General features: G+C 41.5%; 1 protein-coding gene across 1 annotated transcript in view; it reads right to left on the bottom strand.

Annotated features, from left to right (window-relative positions):
- The window catches only part of nrxn2b (neurexin 2b), a 493,790-nt gene that overhangs the window by 12,039 nt on the left and 460,406 nt on the right, over positions 1–21,345 (bottom strand). The window contains exons 19-20 of the mRNA XM_026352346.1: positions 16,794–16,883; positions 5,079–5,404 (exon numbers count right to left, since the gene is read on the bottom strand). Of these exons, the coding sequence (XP_026208131.1) occupies positions 5,079–5,404; positions 16,794–16,883 (416 nt within the window). The remainder of the gene's footprint in view (positions 1–5,078; positions 5,405–16,793; positions 16,884–21,345) is intronic.

Raw genomic sequence — 21,345 nt, 5'->3', positions numbered from 1 at the left:
CGGACATTTGAACCATTTGATAAAGAAGACAGTAGACATGAGGTTTGCTAGTGCAGCAGGTAGAGCATCGGGGGGTCGCTAGATTAAATCTGACAAGGTGGTTTCAATTTTTTTGTCCTCACTGCTCCATGACTCACACAGCTGTACGTCTAGACACCCAAACCTCTTCGCTTCCCCTCTTCTCAGCCTGTGGTTGTTATTCAAGATGGGGTCATCTGATAGAAAATGAGGGGCTTTTATCAGCATAACGGATTCAAGCGCCACGCTGCTACGCAGAGCTTTCCCCTCTCTTGTTAATTCGCGGCCTCGGTGTGATCATTTATTAATGACATTTGTGAGTTAGTATGTGTGTTCACATCACCTGGGACTGTCAACTGATCGAGCTTCAGTTTCCCAGCAACATCTTCATCAAACATGCGCTCATATTTGCATTCCATCCATGCACAGCACATAATGAATCCTTTAAAATGGGCACTTTAAATTACGCAACCTGGACATCAATAAATGTGTTTGAAGCTATAAATGGAAAGAAATGATGAAATAATCCGGTGTCTCTGACTGTCAGCTGGCTGCTGAAGATTCTGGCAGTTGTCAGAGTTGTTATTTAGTACAACATCTGTGACACACTTGTAAACCCAACATCCAAAACATCAGTACTTGTTGTAATTTCGTGGATGAAAAATAACAAAACTCCCTTCTCCAGTATGACACTGGTCAGAGCTTTCCTCCTCAGTCTCCAGGTTTACTCAACAAGGAAACAGCTTTGAGCCGTCTCGCATCTATCCACATAAATCAGAGAGAGATCACAAACACCTGGCAGTGCTCTCAACTTAAGATAGCAGCAGCAAGGATGTAGCATGTGATCTTAGTTTTATAACACTCTGACACCACATTTGGGTCAGAGCGAGACAAGTGATGACTCCGACTGTTTTATGGAAACCCACAGTATCAGGGGGTGAGGGAAAAAATCAGACCCCCACATGCACATCAAAAGGTAGATCTTTTATTCTAAGCATCAAAGCACATTATTCCACTGTGATCAAAGCTACAGCGCGGCTGTAGCTCACAGCTTTTGGAGAAATTGAAATTTGGGTTTCCGCTAGGTTGCTTTCTGCCACCCTGGTCTTATGTCTCCACCGAGTTGGGGTTTTCATCAGAGCACCGTAGTTCCTGTTAGCTTTAACAAATGCAGTATTTATTATGCTATTACTGTGTTTGTACACATTGTTGTACACAATAACATCTTATGGTCCATATAATGAATGAACTAACTAAGTGTGTGTGTATGTATCAACAATGATGATGATATATATATATATACTATCATATCATATGTTGATACATCTCAACCAGCACTATAAGGTTTTTATGGTTGTTCAATAAAGACATGAAAATATCTGAAATGTGAAGATCAGAAGTTAATACAGTAAACCATGATACAGTATATGTATATGGACTGTGCAAAAGTCTTAGGCGACCATTAGACTTTGTTCTGGCTTTGCGATGCTTTTATAACCATATACATATTTCTCAGTCTATTAAAACACAGCTAGAGCACAAAGGAAATATGTACACAGTATTAAAAGACACAGAAATGTTAGAACAAAACTGCCTCTGTAGGCTAAAGTGACAAAAATTGAGTGCGACCTCTGTAGAGGAATCTGGAGAGGTCAAGGACAACAACAGGAGTGGATGACCTGATGAGAAATCTGCTAAAACGTTTAATCTCATAACTGATGCAGGTTTTAGTGGTTAACTCCAAACATTATTTTGCTGCAGATCATTGATTGTCAGTATAAAACTGTAATCTAGAGTATTAAAGTATCAATGCTGCACTGCAGAATACTGTTACAGATCAAATTGTGATCTAACAAATCTATGATGACAATATTTATGTCAGAAAATAAAACAAATTTAAGAAGAAGAAGGAAGAGGATTTTCCATGGAGGAATTAAGGAGAACTTGATATCAGATAAAACAAGGTGCCACTCACTCCTATGAAAATTGCTCAGTGGTGCTTAATTTATAATCTTCCACAGGTGTTTTCCACTTACTATTGGGGTCCATAGAGCATGTGCTCTAGCGACCTCTTCCAGCCTTCCCTGTTGGCTCCTGACAGCCATAAATGGGGATAAAATAAAATAATCCTACCGGTCTTCTAGACTTCCATCCATCCATTCATTATCTGTACTGCTTATCCTGTTGTGGGTGAACTAAACCTGATGACAACTGTCAATGAGTGAGAAGCTGCGTGAGAAGCTGTGTACACCTTAAACAGATCGCAGGGTTGAGAGAGACAACCACTCCTGTTCACATACTGTATATGTCAGTGGGCACAGTGTAAAATATCATTGGACCAAGATATTTAGGTTTTTCCAAGATATTTTCAACAAATATTGTGCCAAGAACTCTGAATTGACAATTTCTGTCCCTTATACTCATACTGCCTAAATTTTGAGTTAGTTATTACTTGTCAGTTTAGCTACAGTTTATTCAAAACTGCTTTTGCTGCTATACTGTAAATACTAAAACAAACACTGTGCCTTGTGTACCACAGGCTTTTTCCCAGGATAGAACTACCAAATGTAAAATATATCATACACTGCCTGGTTCCTCTCAGCTGTTTCAAATCTATAGAATTCTTTTTATATCATTTTTACAAGATAACAACTGTTTGTAATTGACAATTTTAAATTTAGATTTGTCTTCCTTCACTGAAGCATCTCTGTATGATTGTTCCTCATTGCTGAAGAAAATAAAAACAAATCCCATAATAGCAAATAGTCAGTCACACTGGGACCATCTGTATGAATGATCAGTGTAACCAAATATATACCCCAATAACGCGTTTAAGTTTTTGTGCACACAGCGAAATATTGCCTCAGTGATCATTAAAGTATGTAGATGAGTAACTCATTGGCAGTCTCTATTCATTCTCAAGCACAGCCTTAATGCTATTTTGAGCTATCATGACAATACACTATGTGCAGCCAGCTACATAAAAATAATAAAGAAGAAGCTGTTAAATGTGTGTACACTTGCAAAAAAATAGAGCCTTAGCAATAAAAAGCACTCTAAAGGTGGGACTCTGCTATTTTATGACCAAACATAAACGTCTGTCAGCAAATACTCTACACATTAAGGCTTGTAACAACTGAGAAGCATACAACACTCAAGAGCCCTCTGCTATCCTAAAATGGTTCCAGATAATTTATCAAACCGGGCTGTCTATGTCTCTCAATTTCACATCATAGACTGCTGCTGTAAAAGCTCGTTATATGCTGAACACAGAAGAATGATCCCGCCAAACGTCTGGGGGAGAGAGATATGATATCGAACTGAGTGGATGGCTGCATGTGGCATGTTGGAGTCAGGTTCCATTGATCTCATGTTGTCCAGAGAAGATGCAGGAAGACTAAACCAGAGACCATTCATCTAAATGAGTCATGCCAATTGGACATGCTCAAGACGGCTTTGGCTGTAAAGGAGCTCTGACTAACAAAGTCCAAGAATTCTACATGGCAGCTCCAACCATGACTGAAGGCAAATGCTTGGGCGAACAGTTTTGAACATGACCACCTTCATATCTCCTGTCATCTGGCAACAGTGCACTACTTTGATGAGGCTGTGGAGGATTCATTAAGTGCCTTTTTTTTTTATGTACAAGAAAAAATAAATTCAAACAGTTGATACAAAACTAACAGTCCAATTTTCTTTGAACCTACGATACAAAGTGGCATCATTGTGCAGCCTCACCTTGACTTCACTCTAATTGGCAGTCCTGCTTTTATTCCAAATGAGACAGATAGAACTTTCAAAGGATGGAATCTGCGAAGGTTTGAGATGATGATAAAGGGACGAAGAATGGGCTGGTCTAAATATATTTTGAATCTGCTGATTGCGGTTGTCAGAGACGAGCACTACTGGCTTACTGACTGATCTCACATAAGCTTCTGTGGATATGAATAGCGCTAATGAACAGAACCGAACAAGAGAAACGCGCTGGTAATTGGCGCCTTGCTCTTGTGTTTCCTGCAACATCAAAGTTTGTTGGGCAGTTGAAGTTTAAAATCTGAAATGGACAGCTTTTAAAGATGAGAGTTTTCAAGTAATAATAGCATAAAGTGATTACAATACCACCGAAATAGCTGACATAATGTATACCCAACATCATTTCTTCAAATGATGACCTGGATCACACATTTTTTTGCACAACACCCACGATGTTGCTAATGATACTGAATGTGGACTGCAGCATATTCCCCCCTGGAACACATGCAGCCTCTTATATGAGAGTAGTGGGCCTGGATCACCCGCCTCTTTCATCATCCAGTATGTCAGCGAGAGCGTTTCCCTACTGTTTGCTAATTGCTGCTTACCATGATGGTGATAGCTACGCTTAGCACATGTGGTTAATCATCAGACCATAAATCACAGCCTTTCATATCCGTGTAAAGGAGAGTCGTAAATATAACTTTATGGCACCCTAAGTTGTTGTGCTGTTGCTGCAGCAGCAGGATTTCTTTTTCATTATGCTCTTCCCCTCCTCCGGCCTTTGTTAAACTGTCGGGATGTGCTGTAATTTCCAGCATCCTACCACTTCTGGGGTTTAGTCAGCCATATCTTCTTAAAGGAAATCAAAATTGCCGTGTTGATTGGTCTAATTGGACTAGCCATTCAAAGCTGTTCTGTCTCAGGGGCTGTTTGAACATCTGAATGTGGCCGAGGGCTAACAAGGGGAGCCTCACACAAAACACTGTGCTCAGGATGTGACTGTTTGACCTTGCAGCTGATGTGTGATTTCTTTTGAAATGCACGTCTGCTTGTCCAAAGAGGGCCATCTGGTTACTTGGACATGCTGTTTAATCTTTCAGATATTGTTCTCAGCACTTTGAGATTTTGAAGGAACTGTAGAAAGCCAATTAAAACTAACTGGCAATGTTCCATCACAAGGCACTGCACCAAAATATCTCCCCAGCCTAATGACTCAAACGGCAGCCTCCTTTTAGCTATGGTTTGTTCTTTTAGCTACTAACTATGAGTCAACAAACTTGAATTAAAGGCTCATGACTGCTCACCTGTGTGACACTGTCCCTCATAGTGGGTGAGCGCTGTTTGCGGGTGGTTGTTGTGGCCATGGTGGTGGTTGTCTCCATGATTGTAGTGGACATATCAGCCAGCGGTGTGGTGGAGGTGGTGTCAGTAGTTAGCACTGAGGGTACGTCACCCACCAGACGCAGGTTACCCTGGGTCTGGACGTTGGGATCGCCCTCTGCAGCCAGTTTGAGCACCTGCAGACCATTGTAATACAGGCCTGAGATTTGGCCCTGGAAGTGGCGCCCCTTCTCTCCACTGCCACCGATTTTGATAAATGCCTGGCTGTTGAAGATGGTCAGCTGACGACCTGATATGAGAGAGACGAGGAGAAGGACAGAGAAATGTGGGAGAGGAGAGAGAAAGTGGAGACAAGAGAAAAGTAGAGGAACCATGGAAAGAGGCAAAAAAAAAAGAGAGAAAGGGTAAAGAAGATAAATCAGTCATGGTCTCTGGGTGAGCTTGGACATGAAACAATATAATACACAGGCACAGTGTGAAATGGGAGAGATAGGACTGTTTCAATCACATGGGATTTCCTGGGTAACACTTTAGGGAGATTGGACCCTGGTTTGCAGCTGCAGCCATTATGTAGCTGGGCACGTGCTGCTTTCCCAGAACAGTGCCCTGAATCTGGCAGTCAAATAGATTACAGGGGCAGTTGCGGCTTGACCCTGAGACTGAAGGTTCACAGTGAAATGCATCTCATTTGCCCTGAGATGGAATATATTAGAACAATGCTGGGTCTGTGTCATTGACCTCCAATGCACCTGAGCTGCACAATGATAAAGTACCTCTGCCAGCAGAAAAAATGTTGGCCCCACTCTGCCATCTAAAGAAGGAAAATAAGATCCTCATTCGAAGGAAATGTTTAATTCAGCAGGGGCTGTCCTCTGAAGTCATTACTATTCATCTGGATGGATAGATGGATGTAGGGAGGGCCGCGTCGACCATTTAACCAGGGTCCAATACTAATGTGTTACCAAGGCTTGTGGAGAAAGTGTGCAGTTGAGGCAGTCTAACTGGTGCAGTGTTTCTCCATGGATTTTCTTCTGCTGATGTTAGTTTATGTCTTATTTTTTCCTTGTTTTCCCTCTACCCCATATTTTCAGCCTGGCACGCCAAGCCAACATCCCCATCCACATGCCACTTGGACTGATGCAAACTGAGGGAGGGATTATTTTGGAATGCTGTTCATAAGGATGTAAGTTGAAAAAACAGACCTGTTGGGGTAATAATTTAGAGGAGGAAGAGCTTTTTTTTATGGATTAATCAATTCTTCCAAGGAAAGAGGGACTGTGTTTGTTTGTGACAAGAATACCATACTAATGTGTGCATTTGCAATATAAACTCTGAACAGATAAATGTATGTAGGTTTATTATATTTTAAACAGGTATTAAAGACAAATTAATTATCTGAATGTTCTTTGAATGTTACTGCTGTTTCCTGTGTGAGATTGCATGCAAGGACAGTCTTCTACTCATCAGCAAGAAGACAGGCCCAGGTCTCATTTGTTTTACATTAGGGGGCAGTGAGGGTAGTTTATCGTTGTAATTATGATTAACTCTCTGCTTACATGGGTGCACTCCTTCTGACATATGTGTAACACCCATGTGGGTAGATCTAACAGACAAATAATATCTATTAATGCACATGACTATGTATTGGCACGTGGCTGTAAAATAACATGTTCAGATTGTACATCTGTAAGTCTTCTACAGTGGTGAAGAGATAAATTGTTTCCAGTGAGATGGACCATTACATGTGTCATCCCATTTTCAGATCATTAGGCCCATCAGGGGCCCACAAGGGACCCAGCTCCCGTCCCCTAGCTTCATAATAATGAGACTTAATGTCTGCATATGCACCGTTGACATAATGGCTCAGTCTCACTCTATTATCTCATCACTTAGCATGTTTGTGTGGGAGTGCAATGAATTCAAGGAATAGAACAGGCGGATTGTCAAATTGTGGACATCAGCAAAGGAAATACAGGAGAATATCCATGCTTGTGTACATACAAGGGCAAACTTTAAACATCAACATTGATAGCATGTGAAAACACAGTAATGCATAAAAACAATATGAGCCCACCTAATTAACCCCTTCCCGCAAGTTCCTTGGCAATGTCATACACACCTACACATCAGCCCAGAGGGTCTCCCATTTCGAATAGCCCCAGAGAGCTCCACTCTCCATTATCAGAGAAATCTCTCTCCAAGGGGTCATGGAGTACAGACAAATTATGTGTGCACATCATTATCTGTGACGACTATTGGTCGTCTTGGTTTACCAAATCACTCACGTTCCTTCACAAACACCTGACTCTCCCCTGTGTTTGGGCAGGACAAACATCTGTATGGTGACCTATTTAATCTTGTGTTGCACTCCTACAGCACATGACAATGTCTTTCTCCATTAAAAATGAAGACATGCCTTGAGCACTGGAGAGCACTGTGATGGCCATTTATGTGTTAATCCCATCTTAGATAGACAGAGAGCAAAAAAGAAGAAAGGTGCCCTCTAGTCTAGATGAAGGGAAATCAGTGTTTGTTTTCGTAGCTGTCTGGTCAGGATGAGACTTTAACAGGGTCTGATGAAGTTATTGTTTCAGGTTCTGCCGGGTCAAATCAAAAGTGACATGCGGTTTTAGAGCCAATTTTGGCAGCCTGCTTGAGTGGGGTGGGGTGGGGTGGTGGAGGGGTATAAAGAAAAGGCTCTACATGACAAGCAATCGCAGTGCTTAATATGACAGAGCTGGATATGGTGCTGCTGCAGAGAAAAGGGTGTGTGTGTGTATAATAACTTATGAAATATGTCAGTGAAGTGACCTTTATGTGTGTGATAGTTGGCCTTTTGAAGAAGTGTGTATTTGCCCAGCATTTATTTACATACGCCTTTCTCTCTATGTGTGTATGTGTGCGTGCTTTGACTATGCACAGCACAGCACACGAGGTTTGCACATTGATGAAAGTTTATTAGGCCAATTTGGTAAGATTGGGTGGCTGCTGCCTTGTTTCTCTCCCCAAGGCCGTTGTGATAGTGTGGTGGTGATAGGCACTTAACAGGCAGAGGCTCGGGCTGGGAGTGGCCAGGTGGGGTGATCAGGATGTCAGGGGTGGAGTGGCAGGCAGCCAACACTCATTATAAAGTCTGTACACAAAGCCTTAATTCACTGCAGTGCACAACCTAGAGTGGTCAGGCCTCTGCAATTAGCTGCTGCAGACTCTAAGCTGAGACTATGTGTTATTCGGCCATCTATGTGTTTATCTAGGGCTGGGCGAAAAAAAGTGTTTTAAGGGTAGACAGGACGGAAACATGGTTTAAATATATTGTTATGCCCTTTTGTATAAAACAGACAAGCAAGAAACACAACTCTTGCTACAATACGTGCTCTAAACTAAATGCTAATGTAGAGATGTTTAGGTGCCCCCAGTGGAAATGCTAACATCCTAATCTATAGCACTTAGAACGTAGTTGAGCTATTATAGTGGAGCCTGTCTGTCTAAAGCTAGTTTCCAGTGAGGGCTGTTGAGTTCTTTATGACTTTCCCTTTGCAATTCCAAAGGTTTAAAATACTATAACTCATACTTTAGAGGTGCTGCTTGGTAAACCCTGTCCTACATCCTACAAAACATAGCATTCGTTTGAAGCCATATGCTCTCTGCTGATTAAATAGGGCAACTGGTTAAAAGAAAGCAGACAAGACTGTTTCTAAAGGTATTATGATCTGCAATCACACCTTCCTTTGGTTGATTCACTCTGGGCGCCTAGTTGCTGATATCCTAGCAGGCGTCACAGAGGCGTCAGAAGTGCTCAGACTTCGATTTGCTCGGCGAATCACTGTGGTAATGACCCCTGCATATCAGAGCATCATGTGCAGCACGAGGAGAGTGGTTATTTTTAAATACATAATGCACAGTGCAATGCTGTCGTCTTTCTCCTATTGTACTGTTTAGACTGACCTGCTTTTTTCTACAAAAAAAAATCTACACTAAGTATCTACACAAGTACCCCACAGTCGCAAGCAGCATTTTAGAAATGTTTGGAATGTATGAAAAAGGAAAAACTGAAGTAATCAGACCCTTTGTAACAACAAATAAAATTCAGCTCAGGTGCCTCTAGATCAATCTACACCTTGATTGATTGAGTCCATCTGTGGTATATTACATAGATACATGATTTGGAAAGGCACACGCCTCTCTATAGAAGGTCTCACAGCTGACAATTTATACTGTATCAGAAACCAAGCTCAGAGACAGAATTACTGCAAGACACAGATCTAAGGAAGTCCACAAGAAATGTCAGCACTGAAAGTTCTCAAGAGCACAGTTGCTGCCATAGTTGGTCACTGTGACTAAGCTCCAGAGATCCTGTATGGAGATGGGACAAAGTTCGAGAAGGACAACCATCAGTGCAGCACTCCATGGACCTGGGCCTGATGACAGAGTGGCTAGATGGAAGCCATCAGGCCAGACAACCTTGTACCTCATCGTCTGAGAGTACTTGAGGTGTTTTTTGGGCTACTACTTGGGCTTTTGTATGTTTTGGACTGAGGAGAGAGGATTCTTTCTAGCTACTGTAATGCTGTCTGCATTTCCTTTGACCTCATGGGCTTTGGTTTCTGATACAGCATGTCAGCTGTGAGGCCTTTTATGGAGAGGTGTGTTCCTTTCCAGATCATGTCCAATCAATGTAATTTACCACACGTGCACTCTAATCAAGGTGTAGAAACACCTGAGCAATGATGAAGAGTAATGGGAGGCACCTGAGCTAAATTTCAAGTGTTCTTGTAAAGGATATATATGTGTGAATGTGTAGTATTTGAGTTTTTCCTGTTTTGTACAATTCTAAATTTCACTTTGTCAATAAAGTGTAAAGAGCATAGATTACAGAAAAAAAAAAAGAATTGTAGTTGAAATGTAAAAAAAGTGAAGTTGGTCTGAATAGTTTTTTGACTTTTTTGTCTACTGGCCATAGGGCAGCTGCTAAGTTATCAACCCAGTGCCGGAGAGTGAGAGAGGATAAAGAAAGAGCCTGGACAGCAACTGAGAGAATGGGGACATGAGAGATGACAGGACCGAGGGAGGATGACAGACGAGGAGGACAGAGAAAGAGCGAGCTCGCATGAGGGTAGAATGTCAAAGAGACAGAGCGAGGGCATGGAGGGAGGGGCGCTGGGTGTGGATGACAGGCTTGACGAAAAGAACAAGAGGAATGATAGAGTTCAAGAGAAAGACATACAGTAATATACATGAGGAAGATGGGAAAGAAAAAGTAGAAGGAAAAGAAGTGAATAGTGTGATGAATAGTAAGAAAAAGAAAAGTGCACTGCAGTGTGTCTCGTGTAGAGGATTTCGAAGGCCTGGTGAGTCACCTCCCACCCTCATTTTCAAGCGCAGGCAGCTAATCACATGGCAAACCTAGTGGTAATGACTGGGTTTCATGATATATACCTGCCTTAGTCTGAAGCGGTAGCTTCCTGCTGTATGTCTCATTACATCCTTATTGCTTAACCAGAAAACATGGTCATTTAGAAACATCACTAAAATAACATGCTCAGCTAGATGTGGTGTGAAAATAGACGTCGTGGAAGGAAAAGGGAAAAAGTACAGAATGTAAATTATACTCATACTGAATTATTCTGCGCTAATTCTGGGTCTGGGAAAATGCCACTGCTGCACCCATACAGTCTTCATGCAGTGTTGCAAAGTTTGTTTGTTTCTTTTGAATCGCTTCTCAAAGCAGACATGTTACTGATGTGTAAGGTGTGGAAACTTTAATATCTTGGAAGATTATGCAATTAAGGGTGAAAAGTACTCATAAGGAACAGATAAAGACAATAGTGTGATACAGTGGTGGGACAGGATGTGTAGTTTTACCAGGTGCTAATAAGTGCTGTGTGGAGGAGAGGCTTATTAATAAAAGTATTTGTCAAATGAAGTAGTTCATGTCATCCCATTTGTGAATTTCTCTGATAAGCTGGCTGTCACACATTGATGTAACACAGGTACAAACAACAAGTGGTGGTGGGGACTTAGCACAAAGTGTTTGCTTTTACTGGCTTCTCAGGTGTATTCCCTTTTCTACAAATAGAGAGCTTTAGATCTGTTTACAAGGTTTCTGATCATATGACTGGTTTGTGCTTTTTTGTTGTGATATTTTCTCAGATTTTGCTTTTAACAAACTCTGACTGTGGTCTTTGTTTATTTGGGCATGTTCACATGACATGCTGAAGTGGACCAAATCACATCTTTTTGCAAATCTGATCCAATTTCCAATTGGCAGTTTTGTATGTGGCCCTAGATCTGATTCATATTAGGTCGTCGATAATGGTCGATTGTCAGATGTCAAGATCAGTATTCGGGTCGGTTGTTGTTTATAATGACACCATGGGCTGAGCAATAACTTGAACGGGTGGCTATAGCTGCTCACACTAACTGTCCTGTAGTCAGTCTGTTTCAGGAAATGTTAAAGGAATCAGTTCCTGTGTGCTGAGGAGAATGAAAAGCAATACTGCAGATTGAAAAGCTTTTATCAGTTGCGTACAGGTTGCATCACTCTTGTCTGATGCCAGTTTCAAATAGACAGCAGGAACCTATTTACATTACATCTTCACCCAAAGATAAACTAGGCCTAAGAGCTGTGGCAGTACCGGGGGTAGTAGCATGTTGCAGTTTTGCATCACTGCACTATCCTCCTTGACTTTTTTCTAAACAGAGAGAAATGGCTTGTCTTAGATGAACTGTGGTCAGTAATTACTAGCTGTATCAAGCCAAGCAGGGGAGTGGGCTGGGCATGGGCCACGCTTGGGTTGCTAATGCACAGATTGCTTGTCGGAGGCTATGAAATAAGGGCTATATGTCTGCTGCAACCCTCAGAATGGAGGTGTAAGGTGGAGAAGTAGGGAGGGGACAGCAGCTTGATACCATGCTCCCACCCGAGCTCCTCCGCGTACGTCGGGTAGGTGACTGTTAAAGGGAGGGAGGGGGAGATTTGATTGGGGTGGGGTGGCTGGTGGAGGAATTATCTAAGTGTACCCAACCACCGTGGAAGGGATATGAAAAGGACTGCAGCTGGAAAAGAGTAGTATCTTTCTCCCACCGCAATCATTACGCCTCCATCATCCTCCTGTTATCTCACTGAGAGGACGAATGCCATATAGTTGCAAGAAGCGTCTGAAATGTTTTTCCTTAGCTGAGCTTTGGGGTGGGAGGGATGGACCAGAATTCACCTCTGTCGATACACTGCTTTGTCATGTGCAGAACAGAAAGTTGGACCGAGTTTGTGTTCACAAATCCTTCCTGCGCCTGCAGAATTTCTAGTATCAATATCAACAAACAAGAGCCCCTCCTACAAGATTTCTTTTCTTTAAAGAAAAAAAGGAATGAGGAGGGAGAAAGTCGAAGAAGACAGGAACATAATGGGGGTGGGGTGGGATGCTGACAAAGTCGATTATGAAGTGTTCCCAAGTTATCTCCTCTGCACAAGGCTCTCTTTGGTAATTAAGAGCGTTTTGCTTTTTTACTCCTCAGAAGTTGGGCTGGTTTGGGTAGAACACTATGAATTAATTGTGTTTGACAATGGAGACGAGGGGCCAAATGCAGCATGAAGTTAGACGGAAAGCCTCGAGAGGCAGCATGGAGCCCTGCAGTCCTTGAGGGTGCAGAGACAGTGGCAGTGAATCATCAGGGCTCTAGAGATAGTAGATTGGAATTAATCAGATGTGCCTCTATCTCTGATGATATATCTGTGTGTAGATCTTAAACTAGTGATAGTCGAAGTAGAGACACAGAGAGCGATAGCACGGTGGTTAGCTCAAGACAATCTCCTTTCTTTTTATTCACTCCAGCTGTGACTGTGCTGTTTTTATGCAATTTCATGGTAGGAAACCATGAAATAACAGCAAAGTGTCCCATCTCTTTATCTTTAGAGCAACCACTTTTCTACTCATGAGCAGACGCGTTAAAATTCATACGATTTCCCCCGACCTCCCTCAGATATGACCATCAAATCAGAAAACAACATAGTAACGCAGCAGGATACAAAGCCTATCATGGGGTTGCTGAAAGACAGACTCAGACGGATTTGGTCTCTGTTGACTGCAGCCTGATGTGAGAGAATCTCTGAAATAAAAAACTGGGATCATGAATAGTAGATCTGGACCGCTGCCTGGCCTGGAGATGCTGATTTGGGCTCTCGCCCCACATCAAGTGGGAGGACTTGATTGCTTTCGATTAGGGAATGGGGGAGCTCACACCAGACCATTAAACACTGAACATTAAACCTGGTTCTCCAGCTTGCTTTTCAGGCCACAGAGACCTGATGTCCTAGTATTCCTCCTCCCTGCACTCATGTAGCTCTACTCAGAGCTTGATCATCATGCTGTAAGTTGCTCCGGAGGGATATACTCCATGCCAGAAGAAGATGTAAAGCTCCAATTCTTCAGGGAGATTTATTTGCTTCCTTGCTCATCTGCTAAAGAGAACAACTAAGAAAAATTGATTCTTGTTAGTTATTTGTAATCTTTATTTTCTGGTTGAGCTCCCTGATGAGATCAGGAAGCTGCAAAACATTATTATTGCTCTCAGAGAAAAAGAATACATTGAGAGAAATGCTTGCCAAGTTTTTGGTAAAGGCTGGTGCTGGCGGTCAAGAAAAAAGAGAGGATTAAAGGAGAGTGAGGGGCAGGAAGGGCGGATAAGGAGGAGAAAACCTGGGATGACAGATCCATCACAAGGAGAGAGAAAGGCGTGAGGAACAGGGGACAAATCTGAGTAAGTTTTGGCTCAGACAGAACTGCTGAAAACTTTTGGGACTCTGATTTTTTTCCCCTCCATTGGGTCCCTGTAATGGCTGCCGTTTTGGATTTAGTCAGCAGGCACGGAGTCGGCCAGAGATGCTCACTCTGATCTGCCTCACGCAGTGGGGGAGATGGGATAAGGGCTTCAGAATGAGACGCAGTGCAACAGCACAGCTCTCCTCTAGGACACTGCTGGCTCCAGTGACTTCCATTATATGCCGGTGTGCCTAAAATACTGATTTGCGAGAGCAGTTGTGCGCTCTCCTTTTCTTTCTGTCCACATGTGCACTTAATGGTGTGTTAATGAAACTGTTATAGTACCAACAAAATCTGAACAATGAGATGGTATTATTTTATAGAATTGATTAAACATTAAAAGCAGTTGAAGGGAGACCCACAGGGCTGACTGTTTTGTGCACTCTGGTCAAGAGCTCTGAAGCATGTTTAAACACACACAGTAAAAATCACCAAAGATTAGAAAACAGAACCGCATATTGATAACTGCCTGGACCATTACAGGACATCTGTTACAGTTTGAATGGTCCAGACTGTTGCATACACCATTTACCCTGCAGAGCAAACATACAGAACAATACTTCGAACCGTTTTCCATTTCCTGAGTGGTGAAAACAATAAATGTTAAAGGGACCTTTCTTGAAATATATGTTATTTTTAATGATCCAGAGCACTGAATTTGGTGTTCAGTCATTTGCTTTATTTTAACCCTCTGAGTTTGCATTACATGGCAGTGAAGACAAGTGGAAGAAGTAGCCACTTGTAGAGTTGTTTCTTTTAGTAGTAGTTAGAACTTCTTTAGGTTTTTTTTTTTTTTTTTTAGTTTTTGTTCCGAGCGATCGCGGCAACCTGTCCAAGTTCTTCCAAATTCAAGTGTTAAACAACATTTATAACAAGGTTATAACTGAGGGCTCTCTGAATTTGGGACCAGCGGGGCAAGGCCGGAAAATACGCCAGATCACATCAATTCACGGCTAGTGGAGGAAAGTTGGGAGTCGTGAGAGAAGCCCTCAGCAGTTAGTGTGGGTGGAGTTTGATTTGCTGTTAGGTGGTTAGATTCTGCTTAGAAGTTTCTTTGCTTTAGGTTCTAGCCGCTTCCTTATCAAAGCAACAAACAAAGCTTTAACCCTTTGAGCTCGGAAATGTCCGCTAATCCCTCTCATTATCTAGACTAACATCATATAAATTATCTTAAAAAACACTTTGCATGATGTGAGCATGACATTTCTTTCTTTCTTTCCTGCACATGCTCCTGAAAACGCACCCTAATCAAAGCCCTCACTTGAAGTTTGGTAGGAATTATTTGTTTATTTCGTCTTCCTACTCTTTCCCAGTGCTCTCATCTAAATGATTTGATGAAGACTCATTTCGAACTATAGACGAAAGAGAATAATACATTCAGTTTCAAGCTCATTCTCTTTAGAGTTTCATAGCTTGCACAAATCACTTCATAAGTGGGTAAGTCATTTTTTATTGATCCGGTTGTTCATCCAACTTTCATCTCCCATGCCTTTTTAATTCTGATTTGTGTCCTAACTACCCTCAGCAGAAGTGCATTCCCCAGCGCACCAGAGGAGAGCAGAGAAGTCAGTTTATAGGAGCTGGAGATGAATGCAAGGATTGTTTTGTATCCATGAAATAAATATGCAAGCTCTTCATTTATCTTGTCTGTTGTATGAATACTTCATTTTGCTTTCAGAGGAAAAAAAAATGTATTATGTGAAATTATCCCAGCATGTGGTTTCATGCGCTTCAAAAACTAACTGGCTAATGCTTCATACTCTTAAATTGTATTGATTGATTACAATACAATCATTTACTGCACATAGAAAGAAAATCTAATGCGGACCTTACTGTTAAAACTGAGAGCACTGAACAGTTTACACAAAACTTGAATGATATGTATGGATCCTTATACCTTCATGCTCTAAGGTCTAAGTACTGTATCTACTATTCAGTGCTTTCACTGCAACTATTTTAAATTGTTTTATAGACGTAATTTTTTTTCCTGCCCTTTTGAAGAATCAACCACCTTCAGCAGCACAAACACACAGCACAAGAGACATTCTGACGGTCTGGACATTCAGCACTCAAAGGGTTAAAGAGTTATCACTTTGATGAGACCACATTAGACACTTATGAATACTAATTATGCATAATGTTGGACGGGAAATGGCGCCCAAATGCTGCAGTGAATGTAGACTGATCCAACACTTAAACAGTCCCTTTAACTTTTAGTGACTTTCATAAGAGATATGTTTTTCTTAACCATCCAGTAATAGAGTCACGTGTTTTTGTTTTCATGACTAATTAAATATAGTCAATGCAAGATCACATTCAGTCAACAGAAGACACAGGAAAGAAGCAAATGGAATCAATAGACTATTTATATATACTGTATGCATGTGGTCAGGTTTCTGGAGGTTATGTCGGATTATTTGGGGGTTAATTCTCTGAAGAGGTGCAGCATCACTTTAAGGTGCTTTGGATATGGTCCCCTGGATATCTGCACACCAGTTCTACAGAACAGTGTCTGTATTTCTTTCTTTAAAATTTTTTTAAACGCCAATTATTACACACTGAAAAGAGTTGTCTAGGCAAGCGGGATAAATATGCAACAGAAAACAATGTGTCTTCCAACAATGGCTGATTTCCAGGTTAGCTTCAGATAACAGTTAAGAATAACTGTAATGAATAATTAATGATGTATCAGCCAATCATTGTTGGGAATGTAAAATCCACAGTGGATGAAAGGGGGCCTACGGATCTGTTAAAAGACTCGAGTCTCATCACCCTTGTGGTACTGCACCCTCTCCAGAGTGGTGGTTAACGGTAGGTTAGGCGGTTAGATCATTAGTGGAGTTAAAGTGATTTTATTACCTTTGTCGAGTAGCCACTCGTCAACTACCCGACCGAGTCGGTATGGGATTCTTTGTCTAGCAATAGCCAGGCGCTCATTATCAAAGTTCCCTTTAAGAAATTTGGAGAAGACAAATTAAGAGAGAGTTACAAAAAAAATCTGGAAGTTGAAAGGTTAGAGGTTAGAAGGGCAACATGGCAAATGTTTAGCAAGTTATGTTCTTTAAATCAGCTTTAGTTAGGACAGGAAGAACTTGATGTGTTTTGGGGCTGGTTTATTTGGTTAGACAAGTTAACAGCATTCTAGTTACCTTGAGTTTAAGTGATTTTTTTAAATGTGATGCCAAGTTAAACAGATTTATGAATGATTTAGATATAATGTGATTACATTTGTTGTGTTAACGTATGATAGCTATAGTCAAAGTGAATACATACTTTGGAAATGCATTAGCAGTAATGAGGTAAATCAAACTAGAATCACACACAGAGCCAGCAGAATCATTAAACAACAGAATTACTACACTGTGAATGAATGGAGAAAAAAAGACATCTCAGTCTCAGCAATAAACCATTGTTATTTCACATGAGATAATCACACAGTACTAAAACACATTTCATGGTTGTTTCAAGGAAGATATTTTAGTTCCCGTTGCACACAAAGAGTCTCTGATTAGCAAATCACCACCTCCCAAATCCGACAACAGGATGGCATTCTGCCCGTCGAGCGTCACTTCACTTTGAATCCGACTCTTCTACTTTAACGAAAGCAAAAAAGGATTTAGTGAAACTGTCGGCACTGTTTTTCTCAGTCTTTTTTTCCCCTTATGCATTAATTGAGCACTTCTCAGTGGCACTTGGCAATTAGCATCACTTCATCAGCGTGTCAAAGAAGTTTCATCGCAGCTGTGCAAACTTATTATCACACACTTCACTTCAATCAACCTCGGGGTCATGCTGCGTACATCTCCAACCCTGTCAATGGAGAATTAGGGGAGGTGAGGGGCTGATGGTGGCCAGGCTGGGGGTTTGATTAAGTCTAATGTGGTGGCAATGTCAGAGGCTTAATTAGTAGTTATTGTCTATGTCAAACGGCGATCTTTAAAGATTACAAGTTAAAAATCTGATTTATGCTAACACAGTGACCCCCCACCCCACACTATAAAAGGGTATCGGGGAATCCCCAGGCGTCCTTAAGGAGGGACAGCATCATGGACAGCATACCATGCATACCATTCAGAGTAATTTATGGGGAATTTTCCAATTTAATTTCTTACCTGCTACTAATCCAACTTCAGAACAGCTGACAATTTGCCAAATACACAGATGTGGTAAATGTGGTAAAGCAGATGTTTCTGTAATGAACTGTTTCTCCTAAATAACAAATGAACACTATATTAAGAGGCTCTGAAAACGCAACCTCAGTAAATTAGAGTTTGCCCCTGTCTTTGAGTTTTTTTTAGTGGTTGTGAGACATGAAATGCAGAACATATGGGATAAGATCTGCCAGATACTGAGGGAGAGTTTGGGGTCAAAGTCTAAACAGCAAACAGAAGAGCTGTGCCGTGAAGAATATCCTGCATTCCAGCTACTACGCTTTGATTTTGCTCTCCCCCCTCTACTCTCTCTACTCTCTCTACTCTGTGCTGCTGCAGTGCTCTAAAATAGACCACCTCTCAGTTCTGCAGTACCTACTTCCAATCCCCAGGGGTCTCTCTACCCACGCCTGCCTGCGCAATAATGGCTCATACAGGCTGAGGAGTTGTGTGTGCGCACTGCATATGAACACAATACACACGCGCAGTTGTTTGTGCACAGGGAAGAGGGCCACGGTAAAAAAGATAATGAGAAGTGAACAGAGGAAGACAGGCTGCAGAGCGGGAGAAGCCAGGAATGAATGATAGATGGCAGATGGAAGGGGAAGCTCACAGAGGACAAGGATGAACATGTAAGTGTAGGTGTTTCCAATGTTAAATATGACTCACTGTCATTTATATGCTGCACCTGTAGGTCTGCATTCATCTGGGTGAGAACTGCCTCGGAAATCACGCAGATAAAGCGTTACTGGTTGTTTTCATCTTTTCATAATCCATAATTGCAAGTAATGATGCTTTTTATTACCTGCAATAATGCCTCAATTAACCCCACAGGGGGTCTGAACAGTCTAAAAGGTGGAACAATTATTTTGTTTCAACATGACAGCAGATTTTAGTGACTTGCAACCCACAGTTTAAAAGCAGAATCATATTTTATTGGTGGTGACTGCAGATAATTCTTTCAGCAACATACTGTACTTTTTCTATCTGTAATGGCGCCAAAGTGTTCTAAATTCAGAGAAAAGTGTATTGCAGCATTTTAGTGTGACCAATTACATGCATGCGTTCACACTGCACTTAAGATTAGCGAGATACTACTCTGCCGTCTGGAAAGGCGGCGCAGCAATTACAGTGCAGCGCACGCGGCCCCATTTTAGAGGTGGCATGGGCACTCTGCAGCAATCACTGAGTTAGAGAAGGAGAGACGGATGCTGCCGGTAGCACCGAGTGAGAGAGGAGAGGGGAAGATGGTAAAAATGAGATGGGTGTGGTGCTGGTGGGATGGTTGCGAAAAGGCGATGAAAATAAAAACAGAGTGAAAGGAAAATAGTGGGAGGCTGTAGTCCTGTGTGAGATGAATCAATCCTGTGCGTGCATGTTATCCTCCTACTGCTGCATCTGCACTTGTGTCCACAAATCCTGACTAAATCTCCTCCCTTTCCCAACTTTGTTGTCTGAGTCACACTTCCAGCAAGTTAAACCTCTGTGTGATGTGTGAAGCATCCATTTTTATCATCCATATAATAGGTGTTAACAGCCAACAACTGGAGTTGACCCTCTAGTGGCAGCTATTAGAAACTGCAACTGCAGAAATTGCACTTGTTCCCTCCTTTCTTGCTTCCATCGTTCTTTGCTTAATCCCCTTTCCTTGTCCAACTCGCTTATCCGTTCCCTCTTGCTTACTTTTTCCCCTCTAACTACTGTTCTTCTGTACTTGTCCTTTCCTTGTTCGCAAACAATCATTCATCCACGCTTCATTCTGTCCTTCCTCTTACCCACGTGCCAAAGTCCATTTTGATTTCAGTCCTAATTCCTTCCATGCTCCAATCTCTTCTTGCACTTTACCAACCTCTCCCTATTCTCTTCTCTTCTATTTTTCTTTCTTTAGTCTTTACTACTTCCTTCTTCTTCCATCCTTCATTATGTCTTATTTCCGACTTCCTTCTTCCACAACTTTCCCTTTCATTTGCCCATTTCTCTTCCTTACTTGCTTTTTTCCATTCATGTTTTTCTTTCAACCATGATGTTTCCATTCTTTCTCAATTCCTTCTTCCCTCTTCATTTTTCTCACTTATTCCCTTAATTTAATTCTTCTGTTTACCCTCACTCCATTTTATCTCCCTATCCTTCTTTATTAGTACTAGGAGATTAAATGTACTAGGAGTACTAGGAGATTAAATGTACTAGGAGTACTAGGAGATTAAATGTAACACTGTATTGCCATCCATTATAGCACACACACTGTACACTGACTAAGTATGTAGTAGAGAAAGTACTAAAATCTAAGAGGAAGCATGTGTGTACCGTATGCAAATATGTATTTATTCTCTCCTTGGCAAACAGAGGAAAGTGACAATATCCTTATTGACAACCAAAAACTAACAGCAAAATCAGCAAACATTGGTTTTGTGCACATACTCACAACGAAAACACAGACAATAAAATTTGTGGAGATCATACTGAGTTTTGTTTGAGCAAAAATGCGAGTAGAGATGCAGGAAAAAGTAATGCCATAAAGTTTAGTTGGACAGGTTTGTGTATCATCTACACCACAGTGTCAGAAAATCTAAATTCCTCCGTGTCCTGCTTGTTTGTTTGCATCTGTTTGCACTCAGATCCTTGGAGAAATAAGTCATTCTGAGCTACCCAGTGAAACTTTTCCCTTCTCGCTCCTCTCCCCACCAGCTGAAGCCTGCTCTGCATGAGAATGGGGGGATAGATTAAACAGCTGGGCCCCTTCTCTTCTCCCTCACCGCCATTATCATACTCGCTCCACTCCCAAGACTATTCCCTTGATATGGAAGACGACAAAACAATGCTATCAAACCTGGTGCTCAAGGAAATCTGATATACAATAGAGGGAAAAATAAACTAGTAAATCAAATAGTGGCTCTAGGCTGTTCAGGAATGGAGTGTTTCTTTTAATAGCCAACTTTAACTAATGGACACCAGTGGCTACAGTTAGTTTACATGAAGACTAATGTCCCCTAAAGATGCACTCTACTGAATTTATATGTGAAAGTCAAAATATATAGTTTTATAGTTTGGAGAATGGATCAGGCTGCATATTTATGTCTAAAGCTGGACGGAGTGTGACAGTGTGGTGGCCAAAGCTAACCCATGCCTTTTTGGGTGAGGATACCCACTCTAGTATAATTTCCTATACTGATGATGCCATAATGGTGTCGCCAGGCCTATCATAGCATATGTTTAAGCCAGAAAAAAGAAAAAAAGAAAAGCTTCTGTTGCACACTGGGCAA

This window comes from Anabas testudineus, chromosome 18 (assembly GCF_900324465.2).
Source record: "Anabas testudineus chromosome 18, fAnaTes1.2, whole genome shotgun sequence".
NCBI classification, from domain to species: domain Eukaryota; kingdom Metazoa; phylum Chordata; class Actinopteri; order Anabantiformes; family Anabantidae; genus Anabas; species Anabas testudineus.
The sequence above is the reverse complement of the archived record's forward strand: the minus strand, read 5'-3'. Positions and strand labels throughout refer to the sequence as shown.